Source organism: Zingiber officinale, chromosome 6A (genome assembly GCF_018446385.1).
Source record: "Zingiber officinale cultivar Zhangliang chromosome 6A, Zo_v1.1, whole genome shotgun sequence".
NCBI classification, from domain to species: domain Eukaryota; kingdom Viridiplantae; phylum Streptophyta; class Magnoliopsida; order Zingiberales; family Zingiberaceae; genus Zingiber; species Zingiber officinale.
This window is the reverse complement of record NC_055997.1, coordinates 117,445,600-117,462,839: the sequence shown is the minus strand read 5'-3', so window position 1 is coordinate 117,462,839 and position 17,240 is coordinate 117,445,600. Positions and strand designations below refer to the sequence as shown.

The 17,240-nt window shown below is 36.0% G+C and overlaps 1 protein-coding gene across 3 annotated transcripts; it reads left to right on the top strand.

The window, feature by feature from the left end:
* The first annotated feature begins 699 nt into the window (after positions 1–699).
* Positions 700–17,240, top strand: LOC121997671 (protein transport protein SEC31 homolog B-like). 3 transcript variants are annotated; one of them, XM_042552219.1, is made up of 23 exons: positions 700–1,171; positions 1,265–1,319; positions 1,409–1,531; positions 3,028–3,127; positions 3,227–3,263; positions 3,346–3,451; positions 3,709–3,766; positions 4,533–4,630; positions 4,753–4,872; positions 6,571–6,616; positions 7,473–7,597; positions 7,665–7,792; positions 7,870–8,386; positions 8,548–8,640; positions 10,438–10,623; positions 10,689–10,899; positions 11,471–11,580; positions 11,698–11,907; positions 13,826–13,945; positions 14,015–14,300; positions 16,155–16,393; positions 16,835–16,959; positions 17,032–17,240. In XM_042552219.1, exons 1-22 carry the CDS (start codon positions 855–857, stop codon positions 16,925–16,927), a joined length of 3,378 nt encoding a protein of 1,125 aa, XP_042408153.1. In that variant the 5' UTR covers positions 700–854; the 3' UTR covers positions 16,928–16,959; positions 17,032–17,240. The 3 variants fall into 3 exon arrangements, with proteins under 3 accessions (XP_042408153.1, XP_042408152.1, XP_042408154.1); XM_042552218.1 differs by having other exon boundaries at positions 16,835–17,240; XM_042552220.1 differs by having other exon boundaries at positions 701–1,171; positions 3,031–3,127; positions 16,835–17,240.

Genomic DNA, 17,240 nt, shown 5'->3' with positions numbered 1-17,240 from the left:
GGTGTGTAAATGAACCAAGCCGCTCGTGAGTTATTCGAAGCTCGATTCGATAAAAGCTCGTTTGAGCTCGTTTAATGAGGCTCGTTAAAATAAACAAACCAAGCTCAAGCTTCGTAATACTCGGCTCGTTAGCTCGTGAACATGTTCGTTAAACTCATGAATCAACTTTTAAATTAAAAAAATAATAGTTTTGATATTAAATTTATAGATTTTACACTCTACTTATGAAAAATATAGAAAAATATATTAAATTTATTTATTAGAATAAAATTATAAATGTTAATAAAAATATTATAATTTTTTCTAAATATATAATTTAATTTTTAATTAATATTTGAATTTATAATTTATACTTATTAAACTCATTTAGGCTCGATAAAAGCTCGAATAAGCTCTTGAGTCATGAATATATTCGTTAAATAAAGCTCGAGCTCGATTCGATTATAAACAAGCTAAGCTCAAATATTCAAGAGTTCGGCTTGATTCGACTCGATTACACCGCTAATCCTATAGCTTCGCTAATTTGTATTTATTCTTTATTTTGATAAAATAAAATTTAGAATTATATTTTGCTATTTAATTATATCAGCGTGCATTATAGAAATTCTTAATTAGTAATTATTCGCACGGACGTTTCTAAGATTCGTGCTCAACGCGATCATGCGGCCTTCACCTGCGTTTCATCCCTAGTTGGTCTCTCACTCTCTTTCTACATAACCGAAGGGGCCAGCGATTTGAGGACGAGGCGACTTAGATCTGCGATCCCGGCTTAGGGCTCTTCCGCGTTCCTTGATCGAGCAGAGATCCATCGCCCCCTCCCTCGGGATCTCGCCTTCCTCCTTCCGCTTCGCACCATGGCCTGCATCAAGAGCGCTGCGCGATCGGCGCTCGTCTCCTTCGCGCCAGATGCGCCCTACTTCGCCGCCGGCACCATGGCCGGCGCCGTCGACCTCAGTTTCAGCGCCACCGCTAACCTCGAGATCTTCACGCTCGACTTCCAGTCCGACGCGCACGAGCTACCCGTCGTCGGCGTCTGCCCCAGCGACGAGCGATTTAATCGCCTTTCTTGGGGGAAGCCCCTCCCTGCCTCCGAGGAGTACTCTTTAGGCCTCATCGCTGGCGGTCACACCGACGGCAGCATCGGCGTTTGGAATCCCCGTAAGCTGATCAGGTGCTCTGGCTTTAATTCTTTCAATTCTTTTGTCTCGGCATTGCTTAAAGTCCGGATCTTATGGGGATATTAATATATCATATCTAATTGTAGTCCCGAGGACCAAAACGATGCTTTTGTAGCGAAGCTCGAAAAGCACGTGGGATCGGTAAGTAACCGTCTCTTTTTCTTCAAGTCAAGGGCTTCGTTGCATTGAAAGTTGCCGATTCGTTTGATTGGCTGGTTTTGTCATGTCAGGTGCGTGGTCTGGAGTTCAGCACGCTGTCACCAAATCTACTCGCGTCCGGGGCTGATGAAGGGGAGCTTTGCATTTGGGATCTGGCAAACCCTTCAGAACCAAATCTTTTCCCCTCTCTGAAGGTAAGCATGAATTTAAGGAACAATTTCTGTATAGAAATTTTGGTTATTAGTATTTTGTGTACAACCGCTAATGCGTTTAGGGAAATTCATTTTCTTAAAAAAATATATTTCTCAGATTTGTATGGTTCTATTGCGCTTACCTGAGACTTGACTTAACATCCAAGATTCCTTGGCCCCATTGGCATATGCTGTTATTTAGCAAATGGGCTAATTTAACTATTTCTCTAACGATGACACTATATGTATAGCAAATTTATAGTTTACCATAATATGCAAAAAAAAATGCTCTCTTTCCTTCCACCCGTGAACAACCAGGTGTCTACTGCAAACATAGTTGTTAAATGTAACTGTAGTGAAGGAAGTTTCCATCTTTCCTAGTCTGCTAATATTGCTTGTCAAGATCTGATGCGCAAGGAAAACTACTATTGATTTTGATGAAGTCTCTAGTGAGAATCGGTACACGACAACACATATGACTAATTTTTTAGTGGCTGTTCTCGCTCTAATAGGACATTTTTGTTTCAAAGTTATAGGTTTTTCTGCATAATGTGGTATCCCGGGTTCAATGCACGAAATTATTAGTTCCAATGGAAAGTTCTAATTTTTTTTGACAATTTTTTGGTGATGTTTTTCTATTGTTTCCATTGGATTCAAAAAATGCAAAATAGATCCTGTTTTAAACTTTGGTTAGTTGATCGAAGTAGCCAAGAAAGCTTAAATTTATGCCATACCTAGTATGCTCATCATTCTTTACTATTAACATGTTAACTTGTCTTTCTTTATATTGGTGTTAATGTGGATTCAAAAATTCTGTATCCTAAATCCATAATAAGATTGTTTCACATCTTTGAAAGAAGTTTATGTCTTATGCAACGTTTCTTCTATTTGTTGGTTTCCAAACACTGAAAATCAGCATCAGGTATTTGAAGCCTGGTTCTTGATGGGCATGAATCTTCAGGTTGAAAGTTAATGTCAGAATAATTCCCTCCTGTTGAACCAACACTACCACATGGGTGGTCTGATATCAATTGATCAGACATTCCGAGGGAGTGTGACCACCATATCTGAAGAAATGTTATCATATATGAATGAATTGCTCTGGGTGTTCCTTGACCATTTATTATTTACAGATATTGAATAGGACTACTGTTTGGTAAATATGATCGAATTTTAATGCACATTGGCATAAAGATTAAACAAAAATGTTTCCATCAGCATAGGTTTTTGAAGCAATTATTTTCCGATGACAACAATACTTTGTTTACACTAATATTGTTCAAGTAATGATTGCTATCTCAATGCTTTTTTTTTATAATTCTTTTATCTACCTCCATTTTTACCCTTTTATAGTAGTTAATTGTTGCTGGAACAACCTGATTCAGGCGAGCTGAATTTTTCAAGCTAGCAAATTTTTTATGAACTACTAAAGTTGTTTCTACAGCTTATGTGAACCTAAATTTGATATTTATTAGAGACTTTACTGTTATATTATGTAGCAGAGTGTTGGATCTGGAGCCCAAACTGAAGTGTCCTTCGTTTCATGGAACCCTAAATTTCAACAAATATTATCATCCACTTCTTATAATGGGATAACAGGTTGTTATTTTTTTTTACGCTGAATCTTTTTTAATTTAAAACCTCACAGGTATCAAGTTAGTTTACAATTTCTTATCATTTGACATTTCATTGCTGCAGTTGTGTGGGATCTAAAGCAGCAGAAACCTGTTACAAGGTTAATTTATTTACGACCATAATTATGAAAAATATTGCACTCAGGAAAGCTTGGATTACTAATCCCTTGTTTTCTTCAACAGTTTTGCAGACTCATCTAGAACAAGGTGCTCTGTACTGCAGTGGAATCCTGACCTTTCCACCCAGTTAATTGTGGCATCAGATGATGATAGCTCACCTTCTCTCAAAGTAATGTTCCATGCTGTATGATTTATGATTGTAGTTGCTTTTATACATTGACTGATCAGACGATCACCAACACTTTTTTAGCTTTGTAAAGTTATAGATTTTCTCTGCTTTTTAATGAGGGCTTATATAAATTATTACATATGTTCTTTGTCTGATTTTCTTTTTTTATGTCATTCTGAAGCAGCATTAGAAATTCAAAGGATTTTGCATAATCTGCATGTGTTTGATTTTATCGTTATTTCTATCTCCATCTACAGGTTTGGGATGTGAGAAAAACTATATCACCTGTAAGAGAGTTTGTGGGGCATACTAAAGGTTCTTTTACTATTTTTTCTTCATCTTGCAATCTTTTCATTTAGATATTTTTGCAACTCTTCAATTTTTCAGTGTTGTTAGCAAAATTAGGTTAACAGTAAATCCCTAACTATTTAGCCAACCTTGAAATTGTCAAACACCTTATTTTTGTTGCTTCTCAAATCATTCTGATTAGCTGCAAGTTATAATGCTAGCATATTTCATCTGATATTTTGCCAATCTGGTATTTAAGCTTGGATATTTTAGCAATCGAGCTTTAATAGAGTTTAAAATTTATGTAGCCAAGTCCAAATAGTTGATGCTTATGTCTTGATGGTCTGTGTGTAATGACATTTCAGAGCATATTTTTGATGACTGAAATGTATCCTTGCTTAGTTGTTGTATGAGGCTACATTATTTTTCCAAACAATGATGATAAAAAGATACTTTGATATTGTTCTGCACACAACCCTTTGATGTCTGCTTGTCTTGTTAGAAGACATTAGCTTGAGTTATTTATGTAGTCTTTTAAGGGAATGTGGCAATTTTTTACTGGATCATATGAAGTTTTGATCGAATGCCTAAAAAGGAAAAAGGAAATTTAAGCTGACAAGAGGAACTTCATAGTTTTACATTTGGGGATATTCTTTCATATATTTTAAATCCTGGTCAGAGTAGGAAAGCATGATGCTCTCCTTGATTCAGATTGTTATACTGCTTACAATGTGGAAGTTACATTTCGTACCAATCTTGTTTTCAATGTGATTAACTTTCTTGTGTTCATTAGGTATAATTGCAATGTCATGGTGTCCCTATGATAGTAATTTTTTGCTTACCTGTGCCAAGGATAATAGAACAATCTGCTGGGACACAACTTCTGGAGAGGTAGGCGAGCTCTCAATTTATCAAGGAATATATCCTTGCATTTATACATTCACAATCCAATTTATCCTTCTCAGTTATAGAATATATTTCTATTTTTTGTTTTTTAAATTGTCATCATGCAGATAGTATGTGAGTTGCCGGCCAGCACAAACTGGAACTTTGATGTTCACTGGTATCCCAAGATTCCAGGAGTCATATCAGCTTCTTCATTCGATGTCAAAGTTGGAATATACAACATACAGGTAATGAATGACACCTAACTCCTGATAGTTTTTAAGCTGTGTTTAGCATTGCATTTGCATTTGCATTTGAAAAATGCACCTTGTGCTAAAGTGCATTGGGTGAAAGTGGCTTATTGTTTGATAAAATGCACTTAAAAAGCATTTATTACTTTATGTAAAACAATAACATTTCTACAATTAGAATGAAATTCATTATTAATTGAAATTTCAATTGAATTGTATATTCATTTCTTAATTTTGATATCTATACGTATGCAAATTATGAAATATTTTGTGTTCTCGTAATTTATTTTGCAGTATATTGTTTCTATTGATTAAGAATGAATACGATATACAATCAATTTTATATGTTCATATATGATTAGACTTATTAGCAAATGCAAGGATCATAAATTAAAATTCATTTGAATTCATATGATGTTGAAATTGTATTTGTTGATTAAAAGACCAAAACTCTAATATGACTCAAGATTTTCAACCTTGGATACGTGGGTGGTATAAAAAATATTATATCGATAAAAAATTAGAAGTGTAATTGAGCCGAGAAGAGCTTGACTGTGTTCAAGCTTTTTCATTTACTTTCAACTCAAGCTTGTTCATTGAAAATGCTATCGACTCCAAGCTGAGCTTTTTTTGAGCTCAGAAGAGAGACACTCATATAATTTAATTAAATTAATAATAAATTTTATACCTACTTCCCTACAAGCAAAGAGGGCATCTTAAATTGTTGCTAGAAGGAATTTGAAACCTTTAGCCACAGGAATGGCAATGAGGTGATTCTTATATATATATATATATATATATTTCATGTGGGACATCTGAAGCCCTGAGGGGCGAGGAACCAAATCCTTATCCCATCTTCGTCGCATTTGCATTACGGAGGTGCGACAGCACTGATTGGAGCGGATCCAATTACCATTCCTATTCAACTGCAGTGGAATTCCCTTGCCTGTTGTAGCTGGTCCTATAGTTGCTATGAGCACTTCTCCAGCTCTCAACTGCTGTTTTTGGCTGCAAGGAGGATTTCTGCAGTCATCTGCTACTTACTTTGGTGGAGGAAAGTTTTAAAAAATTAGGGGAGAAGAGAAATAACAAAGAGGAGAAGAGAAGAAGATAGAGATGATACCTTATTACATGGAGGAACTTTCAGCCACTTCTCAGCTGTCACTGTGTTATGAGGAGAGATACTACTACGATAAGAGAAGAAATAGAGAGGAGAGATGATGGAAAAACTTATAGAAAACATATTTCGCAAAGGAGAAGAAATTTGTAGCATGAGATAGGAGGAAGAGTATCACCATTGGTGAGCGTAGAGAGACAGAGAGCTGTTCTCTTTTTGTTGTCAGGAGTCAATAGGAGTAAAAGATCGTGAAAACTTAACCAGGTTTAGGTTTTTTTATTTTCAACTTAAATTCGTTTAAAATCACCTGCCTTATTTGATTTTAAGTGGAACGCAGAAAGGGGATTACATATTGCTTATGTGATGTGGCCTCCTCCCTAAATCGCTTAGGCAATTAAAACAGAAATTCATGCTTCTGCTAGGATGTTTTAGTTTCTGCTTAAATGTGGCTTGCTGGAGATCATTGTACCACAAGGTATTAGACACCAGAATATGGATGGATATTCATTTCTCAAGTCAGTCATTTTTATTGTCTTGCCATTGAGTTCTGAATTCTAACTGAATCTTTTTTAATGCAGGCTTGTAGTAGGTATGCAGCTGCAGGGGGTGAATTTGGTGCTCCTGGTATGTTGCTTTACCCACCATTGAGAAGTCTTCTTTGAACATTCGTATTCTAATTGGTTACTTGGTCCTAATAAAATAACTTTTCTCATGTAGCTCATGCACTCTATGCTTAAGCATTATTCTATTGTATAATCTTATATATTTGATTCCTTCAACCACGCATAATAAGTTCATTATCAAAGAGTCGTAAGATTTTCACTAATTATTTTTTACAATTTTTAAAGAAATTATTAAGTTCTTGCCATCAAACAAAGGAGTGTTGTAAAGTTTATCCTCAGATTTCATAATTGCTATTGAACATGCTTCACATCTTGATGATGACAATTACTTGTTTCACTGGTGAAAATCAGTCTTCCAAAGTGTATAAAAATGCTTGCTATGTTAATTTGATCCTATTGAATGTTTTTGCTGCAACAAGGAGTGTTGAAAGCATTATTCCAAGTTACGTATAGTTAATTCCTTAAACCATTCATAGTAATAAATTTAGCTTTAGAGAAGTGTTGGATTTTTTTTAATAGTACATAATTTTTTAGAAAATATTAAGTCCTTGCCATGTGAGGAAGGGTCTGTGTAATACCTATATAAAGGCTTCATGATGTTTGCCATTGGTCATGCTTCACATCATTATGAGGACTCTTAACTCAATTAATTAGAGTAAACGAGTCCTCCATTTACATAAGAGTTACTGTCTTAAACTGATTGTATTCGAATGTTTTTGTGACATGAAAAATTTACTAACTTGACGACCTTGTCTTGAGCTCTCCTTCCATTCTATCTTCATATGTTTCTCTTTCACTTCCCTTGTATTGTTTTAGTGTTCGTTCCTTGGATATGCATACATGTCTTGTCTTTACAGTACGGCTGAGAGCTCCAAAGTGGTTGAAGCGTCCAACTGGTGTATCATTTGCTTTTGGCGGCAAACTTGTTTCATTTCGGCCTGGTCAATTAGCTCCAGGAGGAGCTCCACACTCTGTCTCAGAGGTAAATCTGATATTACATCACCAACTCCAATTTAGTGTTTTTTAGTTGAATTCCCTTTTTTCTTTAGGTATATGTTCATGATCTAGTTACTGAGCATAGTTTGGTGAGTCGTTCTACTGGATTTGAAGCTGCAGTACAAAATGGGGATAAGTCTTCACTCCGTGCATTATGTGAACAAAAATCACAAGATTCTCTGTATGTATTTTGTACAAGTATTTATTGCCCACTTTGAAATTACAACTTTCTTTGTTCATTTTGCTTCCCTTAATCAGATGTGAAGATGATAAAGAAACTTGGAATTTCCTGAAGATAATGTTTGATGAAGAGGGAACAGCTAGGACTAAGTTACTTTGTCATCTTGGTTTTACTGTTCCAAATGAGAGCAGTGATAGTACTGATAATCTTGGGAAGCAATTAGAGAATAATCTTAGCCTCGATAGTTCTCCATTGTTTCAAGGTCAAGCAAGTGCATTTGCTATTGACAATGGGGAGGAGTTCTTTAACAACCCCTCAATTTGCGAAGACAACTTAGCTGATCAGGACAGTATGGTTCCTATTGGGGAACAGGTTCGGAGTGACCCTGAAGGACCCATCGGTACTTCTGATCCTTCATTTGATGATAGCATTCAACGTGCTTTGGTTGTTGGTAACTACAAAGACGCAGTTTCAAAGTGCATTGCTGCAAATAGAATGGCTGATGCATTGGTAATTGCTCATGCTGGCGGTCCATCATTATGGGAAAGTACACGTGATCAATACCTTAAGAGTAGTCTGACACCATATCTGAAGGTATTAATGTTTCATGTTAGCATATTGTCCATAGTCATGAAGATGTTACTGGCTCATCCGTTGCATTTGTTTAGATTGTTCAAGGATGCAAGTATAGATTTTGTTTTTTATCTACTCTGTTTCTGGATATTGTACTGACTTTCGTTGATACTCATTTTGAGGTTGTATCTGCAATGGTGAATAATGATCTCACGGCCCTAGTCAATACCAGGCCTCTGAACTTATGGAAGGAAACACTAGCTCTTCTCTGTACGGTGAGCTCATAAAACTTTACTAATATTTTACCAGATTAACATTGTTTTTTGTCTTTGGATTCCCCTTGTTTCTCCAATTATTTATTTGATTAATTTATGCTAATATCTTTTTAGAATGAGTTCTTTTATATGCGTGTGTTTTCTATTTTCCAGTTTCTCCTTCTGCATGTAACATATTGAAACTTGGATAATCACTAGAGTAAGTTAATAGCCCCTTTCATCTGGTCGCCTCTCCATTAATTTAGTTATCCTCAGAGTAACTTCCTTGCCATGCCAGTGTAATCCAACTGAAACCAAAGATGTCTATGAACAGGCTAAAAGTGAACAAATAAGCAAAGATTTGTTTTGAAGCACACTTGTGAGCTGAGCATCTATCTTGTTTACTAAAATATTCAAGGATTAGAGAACTGATATGGTGAATAACAATAAATGCCAATTCAGTTTAGTCAAGAATTTAGAACCCTTCATTGAAAAAACTTAGTTTGACATATGCATTAAGCATAGGCTTTAACTGAATTAACTTTGTTTTTCTCTTCAATAACACTGGCAGGTTTATGCTTTTGAAATTTTACTTTGAAACAAAGATAAAGGTACTTTATGGTTTTCTTTTTGTCAACACTGGCTAGTCAGATGTTGGGAACTTTTCATTCTCTTCATCTAAATTACCTATTTGGCAATGAATTTAATACTATAGTTATACATTTAGATTGAATAAAATAGAACAATACTCATATTCTTGCACTGTTAACTAGTATAATCAAAGTACAAAGACTTTGGCTCTTGCAGCTCGAAAAGGGTGGCATCTTGGCCAATCATACACTAACTTTAAACATGTAAGCACTAGCTTGGCTGCAATTTATTCATGTTGTCCGCAACTATGTGGAGATAAACTCGGCAAGTTAATTTGGAGGATGGTACAATAGGGAACTGTGTAGGAAGATTCATCGTGTAATGGCGGTGAATTGTATTTCCTTGATTTTTGCTTTAACTTGTTTCCAGCAATGACTTTGTGGATGTGTTCTCGGCAAAGGAATTTGGAGGGAGGTACGATAGGGGAGTATGTTGGAAATTCATTGTGGTTGTGTATTGTCTGGAAGCTAAAATTTTCTTGTAAGCAAGCAAAAAGGTCCATTGAGAGAAATGGGCAAATGAGCTAATCATCATCCTGATTCTGTTATCTTTTTGGGCATTTGCTCCTTTTTTCACTATCCACAACCTTCAACTTTGGCAGAGAATTTTAATCTGTTAAATTATGAAGGCCCTACTTTGATTGAATAGCTATTGGGCCAAGCAATCTATCTCCTGGTATATGCAATAAAATGCGTTATATCAAATAACATTCTTGTGAACAGTCCTAATCAGGAAATTCTATCAGATTGGACAAATTTACTGCCTCACCATCTGGAATGGGACTATTTTCATGACCATCTACAATTTGACATGCATTTTAAAAAAGTGTTTTCATGTTACATTTGGTTATACAGCAGTGTTGATTTCTGTCAATGAGAAATGTAAATGTTTTCTGAATGCTTGCATTCTATGTTTAATATGCGCTACCTCGAGATCTATAGTAAACTTGATTAATAGAAATTACAACGATCTCAATTCAGGCTAGGATGAAATTTTATAATTGCTTCTGTACATGGATGCTTGCTGCCTTTTTTTGTCTTGCTTCTCATCATTGTACACTTGTTGTTTCATGTTCCTTAGCCCTTGCTGTCAGAAAAATTCCTGATTACACTATCATCATGTATACTTCCAGAAATGCTAATTTATTTGATTATAATTATGTAACAGTTTGCTGAAAAAGACCAATGGACTGCCCTGTGTGACACTCTAGCTGTAAGACTTTTGACTGTGGGAAATACCCTTGCTGCCACTTTCTGCTATATCTGTGCTGGGAATGTAGACAAAACCGTGGAGATTTGGTCTTATAATCTGAAGTCTGATAGTGATGGAAGGACTTACATAGATCTTCTTCAGGTAATTCACAAATTCAATTGTCACTTTTGGAAATCAGAAGCTGATGGACTGTTACTTTGTGATAGGATTTGATGGAAAAGACTATCGTTCTCACCCTTGCAACTGGTCATAAACGGTTTAGTGCTTCCTTGTCTAAGCTTGTTGAGAATTATGCTGAATTACTAGCTAACCAAGGGCTTTTGACAACTGCATTGGAGTATTTAAAACTTTTGGAGCCAGATGAACCTTCACGCGAGCTTACTATATTGAGAGATCGGATTTCTCTATCCACAGAAGGTTTCTTCATAGATATTTTATAGCTTTTTGTGCTTAAATAATTTTGGTTTATTTGCATTGTTTTGTTGTTTTGTTAATACCCACATACTTTTAACAAGTTGCTCTTTCCTAAAATTTGTGCCATTAACCCTTAGTGGATTATGAGTATTTCCCTACTGTTTGCTTTGCATAAAATTTGCAATTTCAGCACAAACCTGTTAGCTTAGTATTTTAGAGTGTTGTCAGTTAATAGTCTTTGTTTGTCTAATGAAGGACCTTATATGTGCACTTAATCCTTCCATACTTCAAATCATCATGGGTCTTAACTGGTCCAGATGATAAACTTGTTGGTTTATTCGAATCTCTTTTCATTGTTGTATCCTCAAAGAAGTAAAATAGAATTTTCCATTATTAGGCATTGTACATTCATTCTCTCCATTCTCTAAAGTTTTTTCTCATGTTTGGCTTTTGCTCTTCTCTTCACTCTCCTTTTTCTGAAGATGATATAACAATCCTTTCAATCTAGGTAAGTTTTTTGCTGTACAATGCTAATACATTTCTACAATTTCATTCACTTGATATACTTTACTAGAGAAGGGGGCACCCGCAAGTCTGAGCTATGAAAGTTCCATCCAACAAGCCGAAGCTGTTTATGGTGCAGACCACACTGGATATGTGGACCACTCACAGAACTATTATCAGGTGTCTTGAATTTCTCTTTCTAAAGTATCTCTGTATAGGCTTGGTTGTTGTGGTTATTGAAAGTATCTCTGTGCAAGCTACAACACTTATCTACTTGAATTTGTTTAACAAATTTAGGACAAGGGCCTTACCCAGTCTCTACCCCAACCTCATCACAATATTGCTAGTGTTCAATATGCTGAAGGGTATCACCAGTCTGCTAATACTGCCTATGGAGGATATCAGCCTGTGCAACCACAGTTCCCTGCTTTTAGCAACCCTGTGACTTTTCAACCACCAAGGCCAACTCAAATGTTTATACCACCTCAGACAAATCAGGTTGTGCAGGTAATTGTTTAATATCTAGTGTTTATGCCATCTTTGTTCTTTGATCAATCTATAGATAATTAATTTATCATTTTGATTATCAAACATCAAGTTTGTTCTATCTACATTTACCTACCCAAAAATATTTATTTTCAGCAGCTGTTCTATTATACATTTGACTTTGGATCTACTTGCATAGTTGCCTATGCACAGCTAATGCTGGGTATGCGCATTAGTGTTTTATCCAATTGGAATTGGATACCAACTAGGAATCGTAGTTCTGAACTTGGTCCACCTAAGAATAGTGACCAAATCTTTTCATTTGTGTCCATTGGCTTCAAGAAACACAGTAGAAGGGCCATGTAACTGATGGAACATAAGAGGAAGATGTAGGAAGCTAGGTAAACCATTTTCATCTTAATGTCAAGAATAAAGCATTTGTGATTGAATTGATATAGTATAGTAAGATATAGAAAAATCTTAATTAACTGCCTGTTCATTGAGAAGGGAATTAGGGGAGAACTAGAAGAAGAAAAAATGTAATAAATTAGTTATAATGTCATTAGTAAGTTATAACACCGGAGTTAAAGGATTGCATATAATTCATTTATATTCCAAAGATTTCACACCTGATGATTGATTGCATTACGCAGCTGATGTGGTGAGAAAAATTTGTGTTGGTCCTTTTCACTATGCCTGCTGCTTGCTTTTGTCAGGCAGGCTCCTAACTTATACTTTTCTTTTTTGATTTTCTTCATGAATAAAATAGAAAGAGTGCCTCTATTTTCACAAGAAGTACATTGTAAATTGCATTTGTTTATTGGACAATCATCTGCAAAGATGACATGACTAAGACAATGCTTTAAAATGCCATACCATGCCAGTAGGTACAATCAAAAATTACTAAACTCGTTGTTAGAAGCTGATCATGCTGCCTATGTTATGCCAATGATTATGGTACTGTCAACACTCAACGCACGTTGAAGCATGCTTAGATGAATACAATTAATGCTTTTTATAGCATGTTTATTTCAAAAATTCTAGATTTGCTTGATTTTCTAATTCCTATGATCTTATATTTAAAACTAAACAAGTAGAAGAAAATTAAACGAGTATGAATCTATTTGAATTCATTTTGATATGCATTGAAATTAAACAATTGAACAAAACATTTCAAATTCCACAAGTGTTATTGTCTTATTTGTAGAAGTTAATCAAATGTCTTATTGTCAGATGTAAATTAGTTATCTTATTTTTACAAGTAAATCAACTAGGTAGAAGGTGATTAAAGGAGTAAATTTTATTTAAATTCACCTTAGTATACTTCGGTGCATGCAGAAGTTTGCTAATTTGTTGACATGGTACAGTACTTTCTATCTGAGGACTAAAACACCAGCTCGGAATGATATTGTCCTCTAAGATTACTCTCTGTATTTTACGTAGGAGAAAATATAACTAGTTACCCATTCCTGTTCCAGTGTTTTTTTGATATGACATCCTAACTGAATTCTCATCTAAAGCTTGTAAACTTTTCTGGTTTCTTTTATGCCTGATGAGTTCTATAATGTTATGAGCTAAAACTTGGTGCAATTAAACTGTAGTAGTATATCCTCTATTCTTATGGGATATGGTCATAGATCATGGTTGAACATGGTTGCTTATTTCATAAATTAACTGAGACTAGAAGACCCAGTCACCACAATACATATTGATTTTCTTATTGCAATGGGTATGCAACTTGTCAGTTATAAATTAATTTTGACTGAATTTCTTCTTACACCATGTGTAATATACGTTTGCTATGGTTGCCTCTTTTCCACATCAAATCTGCACACATCAAACATCCCAACTCTTCTTTCTTACATTTGTAGTAGTACTAGTTTTGTGGGACGTCTTGTTCAGATGAATGCATATGCTATACTAATTTTTTTTATCACAGCAAACTCCACCTGCTGCTGCTCCACAGTCAACAATAAAACCTTTTGTTCCTGCAGCCCCTGCTGCTCTTAGAAATGTGGAGCAATATCAGCAACCTAGCTTGGGTTCTCAGCTATATCCAGTATGTTTTTTTTTTCTCTACTCAGTATTGGTTGCTTGTGATGTTACTAAATTTTTTCTTTTTCTTCAGAGCTTTGCCAATTCTGTTTATCAATCTGGATCTTCATTTAATCCTTCACATGGTATTGGTGGACCTCAACCAACAGCTGCCACTGGGAACAGATTTACCCAACCTGCTGCACCTGCCACAGGACAAAAGGGTTTCATGCCAGTTCCTAACCCAAATTTTACCCATACACCTGGCATGAGTCCTGCACAACCTTCAAGCCCTACAAAACTATCACAATCACAGACATCTGTTGTTCCTTCAACCCCTCCACCTACAGTGCAAACAGCTGATACATCAAATGTGCCCGGTAATTTTCCTTCTCTAATAGAGTTAATTGTGCTCCTAATACTTCTGCTTGGTTAACATAAAAATGACTTGGAAGAATTATGTCATTTAGGGACGGTCAAAACATCCTTCCCCTCAATATTTCACTTATTATTTGAGTAAGATTTTTATTCATTGGCATCTCTTGTTTTGATTTCCTTGTAATAATGCACTAGGTTATTCATCAATAGTTTAAAACATCTCATGCTGCTTGTTACACTTATCTTGTGGGTATCCTTCATGCAACCAATCCAATCCTGTCTTGGTATTGTTACCAAATCTAGGGAGATGTGCAGTTATTGTCTTATTAATCTAAAGGGTGAGCTTGGACATTAGCTTAATTGCTTCCAGGTTAAACTCCTTTGCTTAATCTTCCATATTTGTTGAGCTTTCTTGGTCCTCAATATTTCCTCAACACACATTCTAATCTCTTGTCAGTTAGGAATTTAAGTAGAAGTTGCTTTAGTCATATTATTTGTCAATTACAATGCCCTTTTGGCCCAGGCCACAAATGTCTAATTTATCAACTTTGGTTTGGACCAATCTGATGTATGAAGTGATTTTGTTAAGTTATCTATTCAGTTAGAGTGCTTAATCCCTTTCCTATATGTTTTGAAGCTTCTTATTAATCCCCATGCACTGGTCACCACTCGGGCTAGTAGCCACCCTTCACATAACCTGGAGATGGGCTGTGAGGGGCATCTTGGGTAATCGTTATTATTACCTTTTGCCACCATGAAGCTTCTTACTAAGTGTGAAAGTTGGTCATGGTTAGATCTTATGCCTTGTTTGTAGGATGAAATGGAAAGGAATGGAGTGAAATTGAATGAAAATAAGAATGGAGATGGGAATGCAATGATATCCATTTAGTTGCATTGACAGAATTATTCATTTTATCATTAGCTCATTCATCCAATTTGATTAATTTAGCTAGTTTGACATACTTGGTCCGCCCATTTCCCAACAGGACTAGCTGTTCAGGTTCAGCCACACAACTCTTAGTCGCTTTCTTTATTTTGGTTCACCAAGCTTGTCGGGACAGGATCGTCTGGTCCTCTTGTCCTGGTCCGCTCCTGGACCGGGACAAGGGGATTGGTGGGAGGCAATAGCCCCCACCTGTTAACAGGTGGAGGCCCATTGTCTCCCACCAATGCAAAGGCTGGACCATGAATTGGTCCAGCCTTTGTGGACCAGAGGATCCTCCCCCAAGCTTGTCTGGCCCGTACAATATGTCCAATCCTTTATTTGTCGGGCACACTTTGACTTATCCATTGGGTTTGTTGATGCAATGATCTGTCCTGTCTACCTGGCTTGCCTGATCCTTACTCGTTCAATTCACTCATCTCACTATCCTTATCCAGTCCATCAAGTCTTGCATGGGGTGCATTCGTCTAACTAACCATGATCTCATTGGTCATCGTATGAATTTCCTGGGATACTTTAATCTAGGTGAAATTTGACTTTTTTGGTATTGTATTCATTGGGATTGCAAATTTCTCCCATCATCAACAACTTGTCCTTATTGGGCACGTTGCTTCAAGGCCTTACAAGATATTGGCTGCTTGGGGAGTTGAATCCTCCTAGTTATGTTCTCTTATGAGACCTAAAAGAGTAGGGTAAACTTGAGACTTTTATGGCGCCTTCCAATCTTTTGCTATTTAGGGGCTGACATGTCCAACTTGCTCTTTAATTAATACTTTCTTTTTGGTAAATAATTAGTTTAAATTTAATTTGCTGTTTTTTATTATAGTTATTATCTGTGCTTGACAAGTTTGCACATACTACCAAAGTGGTTGATTTCTGTTGACATTCATGGTTCTCATGTGTGCTCTTGCAGCTGAATTGAAGCCAGTCGTTACCACGTTGACAAGACTATATAATGAAACTTCAGCAGCTCTTGGAGGAGCAAATGCAAGTGCACCTAAAAAGAGGGAAATTGAAGATAACTCTAGGAAAATTGGGTCATTATTTCTAAAACTCAATAGCGGTGATATCTCTCCTAATGCTGCTGCAAAACTTACTCAACTTTGCCAGGCATTAGATAGCGGTGATTTTGCTGCTGCATTGCATATTCAGGTATATTATTTTAATTATTATGGTCATGATTGTTCCTGCATGCCATGATTGTTTTTAAAGATACAAGTAATTGCTTAGTAAACAAACTATTGCACACTAACAAGTAATTTTTAGAAACTTTTTATTAGTGTTTTGATTTCACAATGATTCAGCTTTAGAATTAATCAGCATGTTCTACTTCACACCTATTCTGCCTCGTGATACTCCAGTTTACTTTCGTTCAAGGTGATTTGTTACTAAAAGGAAAGGTTTGTAGTTCTATAATGGCGGTTATTTTAACTCGTCAAAGAGTTACCTCATTATGGTACCAACTATCAACCTGGCCTCGTTAAGGAAACCCTAATAATTTAAAACCGTGGCAAACATCCATCCCCAAAAGGGTGTATCATCCTAACTTTCTACAACTATCCTGGTGATTGAAGCTTTGCTATGTTTTGGTAGGTGATTTTGACTACAAGCGACTGGGATGAGTGCAACTTCTGGCTCGCAGCATTAAAGCGAATGATCAAAACAAGACAGAGTGTCAGAATATGAGGGATCTGAAGAGGCACTGCCTGGGTGCTTAGGTTCTCTCCTTTGATTTTTCCCCTTCTAGTTTGCCATAAACATTATTTGACTTTTTTGTGTGTAATTAACAGCGGAAATTCTTAGATCAATAACCTAAGCCCAATGCGATTTATTGAAAGCAGCATCCAAGGCCTATTAGTAGAGAACTTGATATTTTAAAAGAAGCAGGCTTGTTGATTGTTCTCAGGTTTCTTCTGTGGTAACATTTTATGGGGACCGACATCATTGTGTTCTTGCATTTTGACATTACAATTTAGTCTTTGTTAGATGCAATTTTAAA

Coding starts and splice junctions, on each gene's coding strand:
- LOC121997671 (XM_042552219.1), top strand. CDS start 855: ATGGCCTGCATCAAGAGCGCTGCGCGATCGGCGCTCGTCTCCTTCGCG. Junction 6,617..7,472: donor GGGTGAATTTGGTGCTCCTG/GTATGTTGCTTT, acceptor TTGTCTTTACAG/TACGGCTGAGAGCTCCAAAG. Junction 14,301..16,154: donor TGATACATCAAATGTGCCCG/GTAATTTTCCTT, acceptor GTGCTCTTGCAG/CTGAATTGAAGCCAGTCGTT.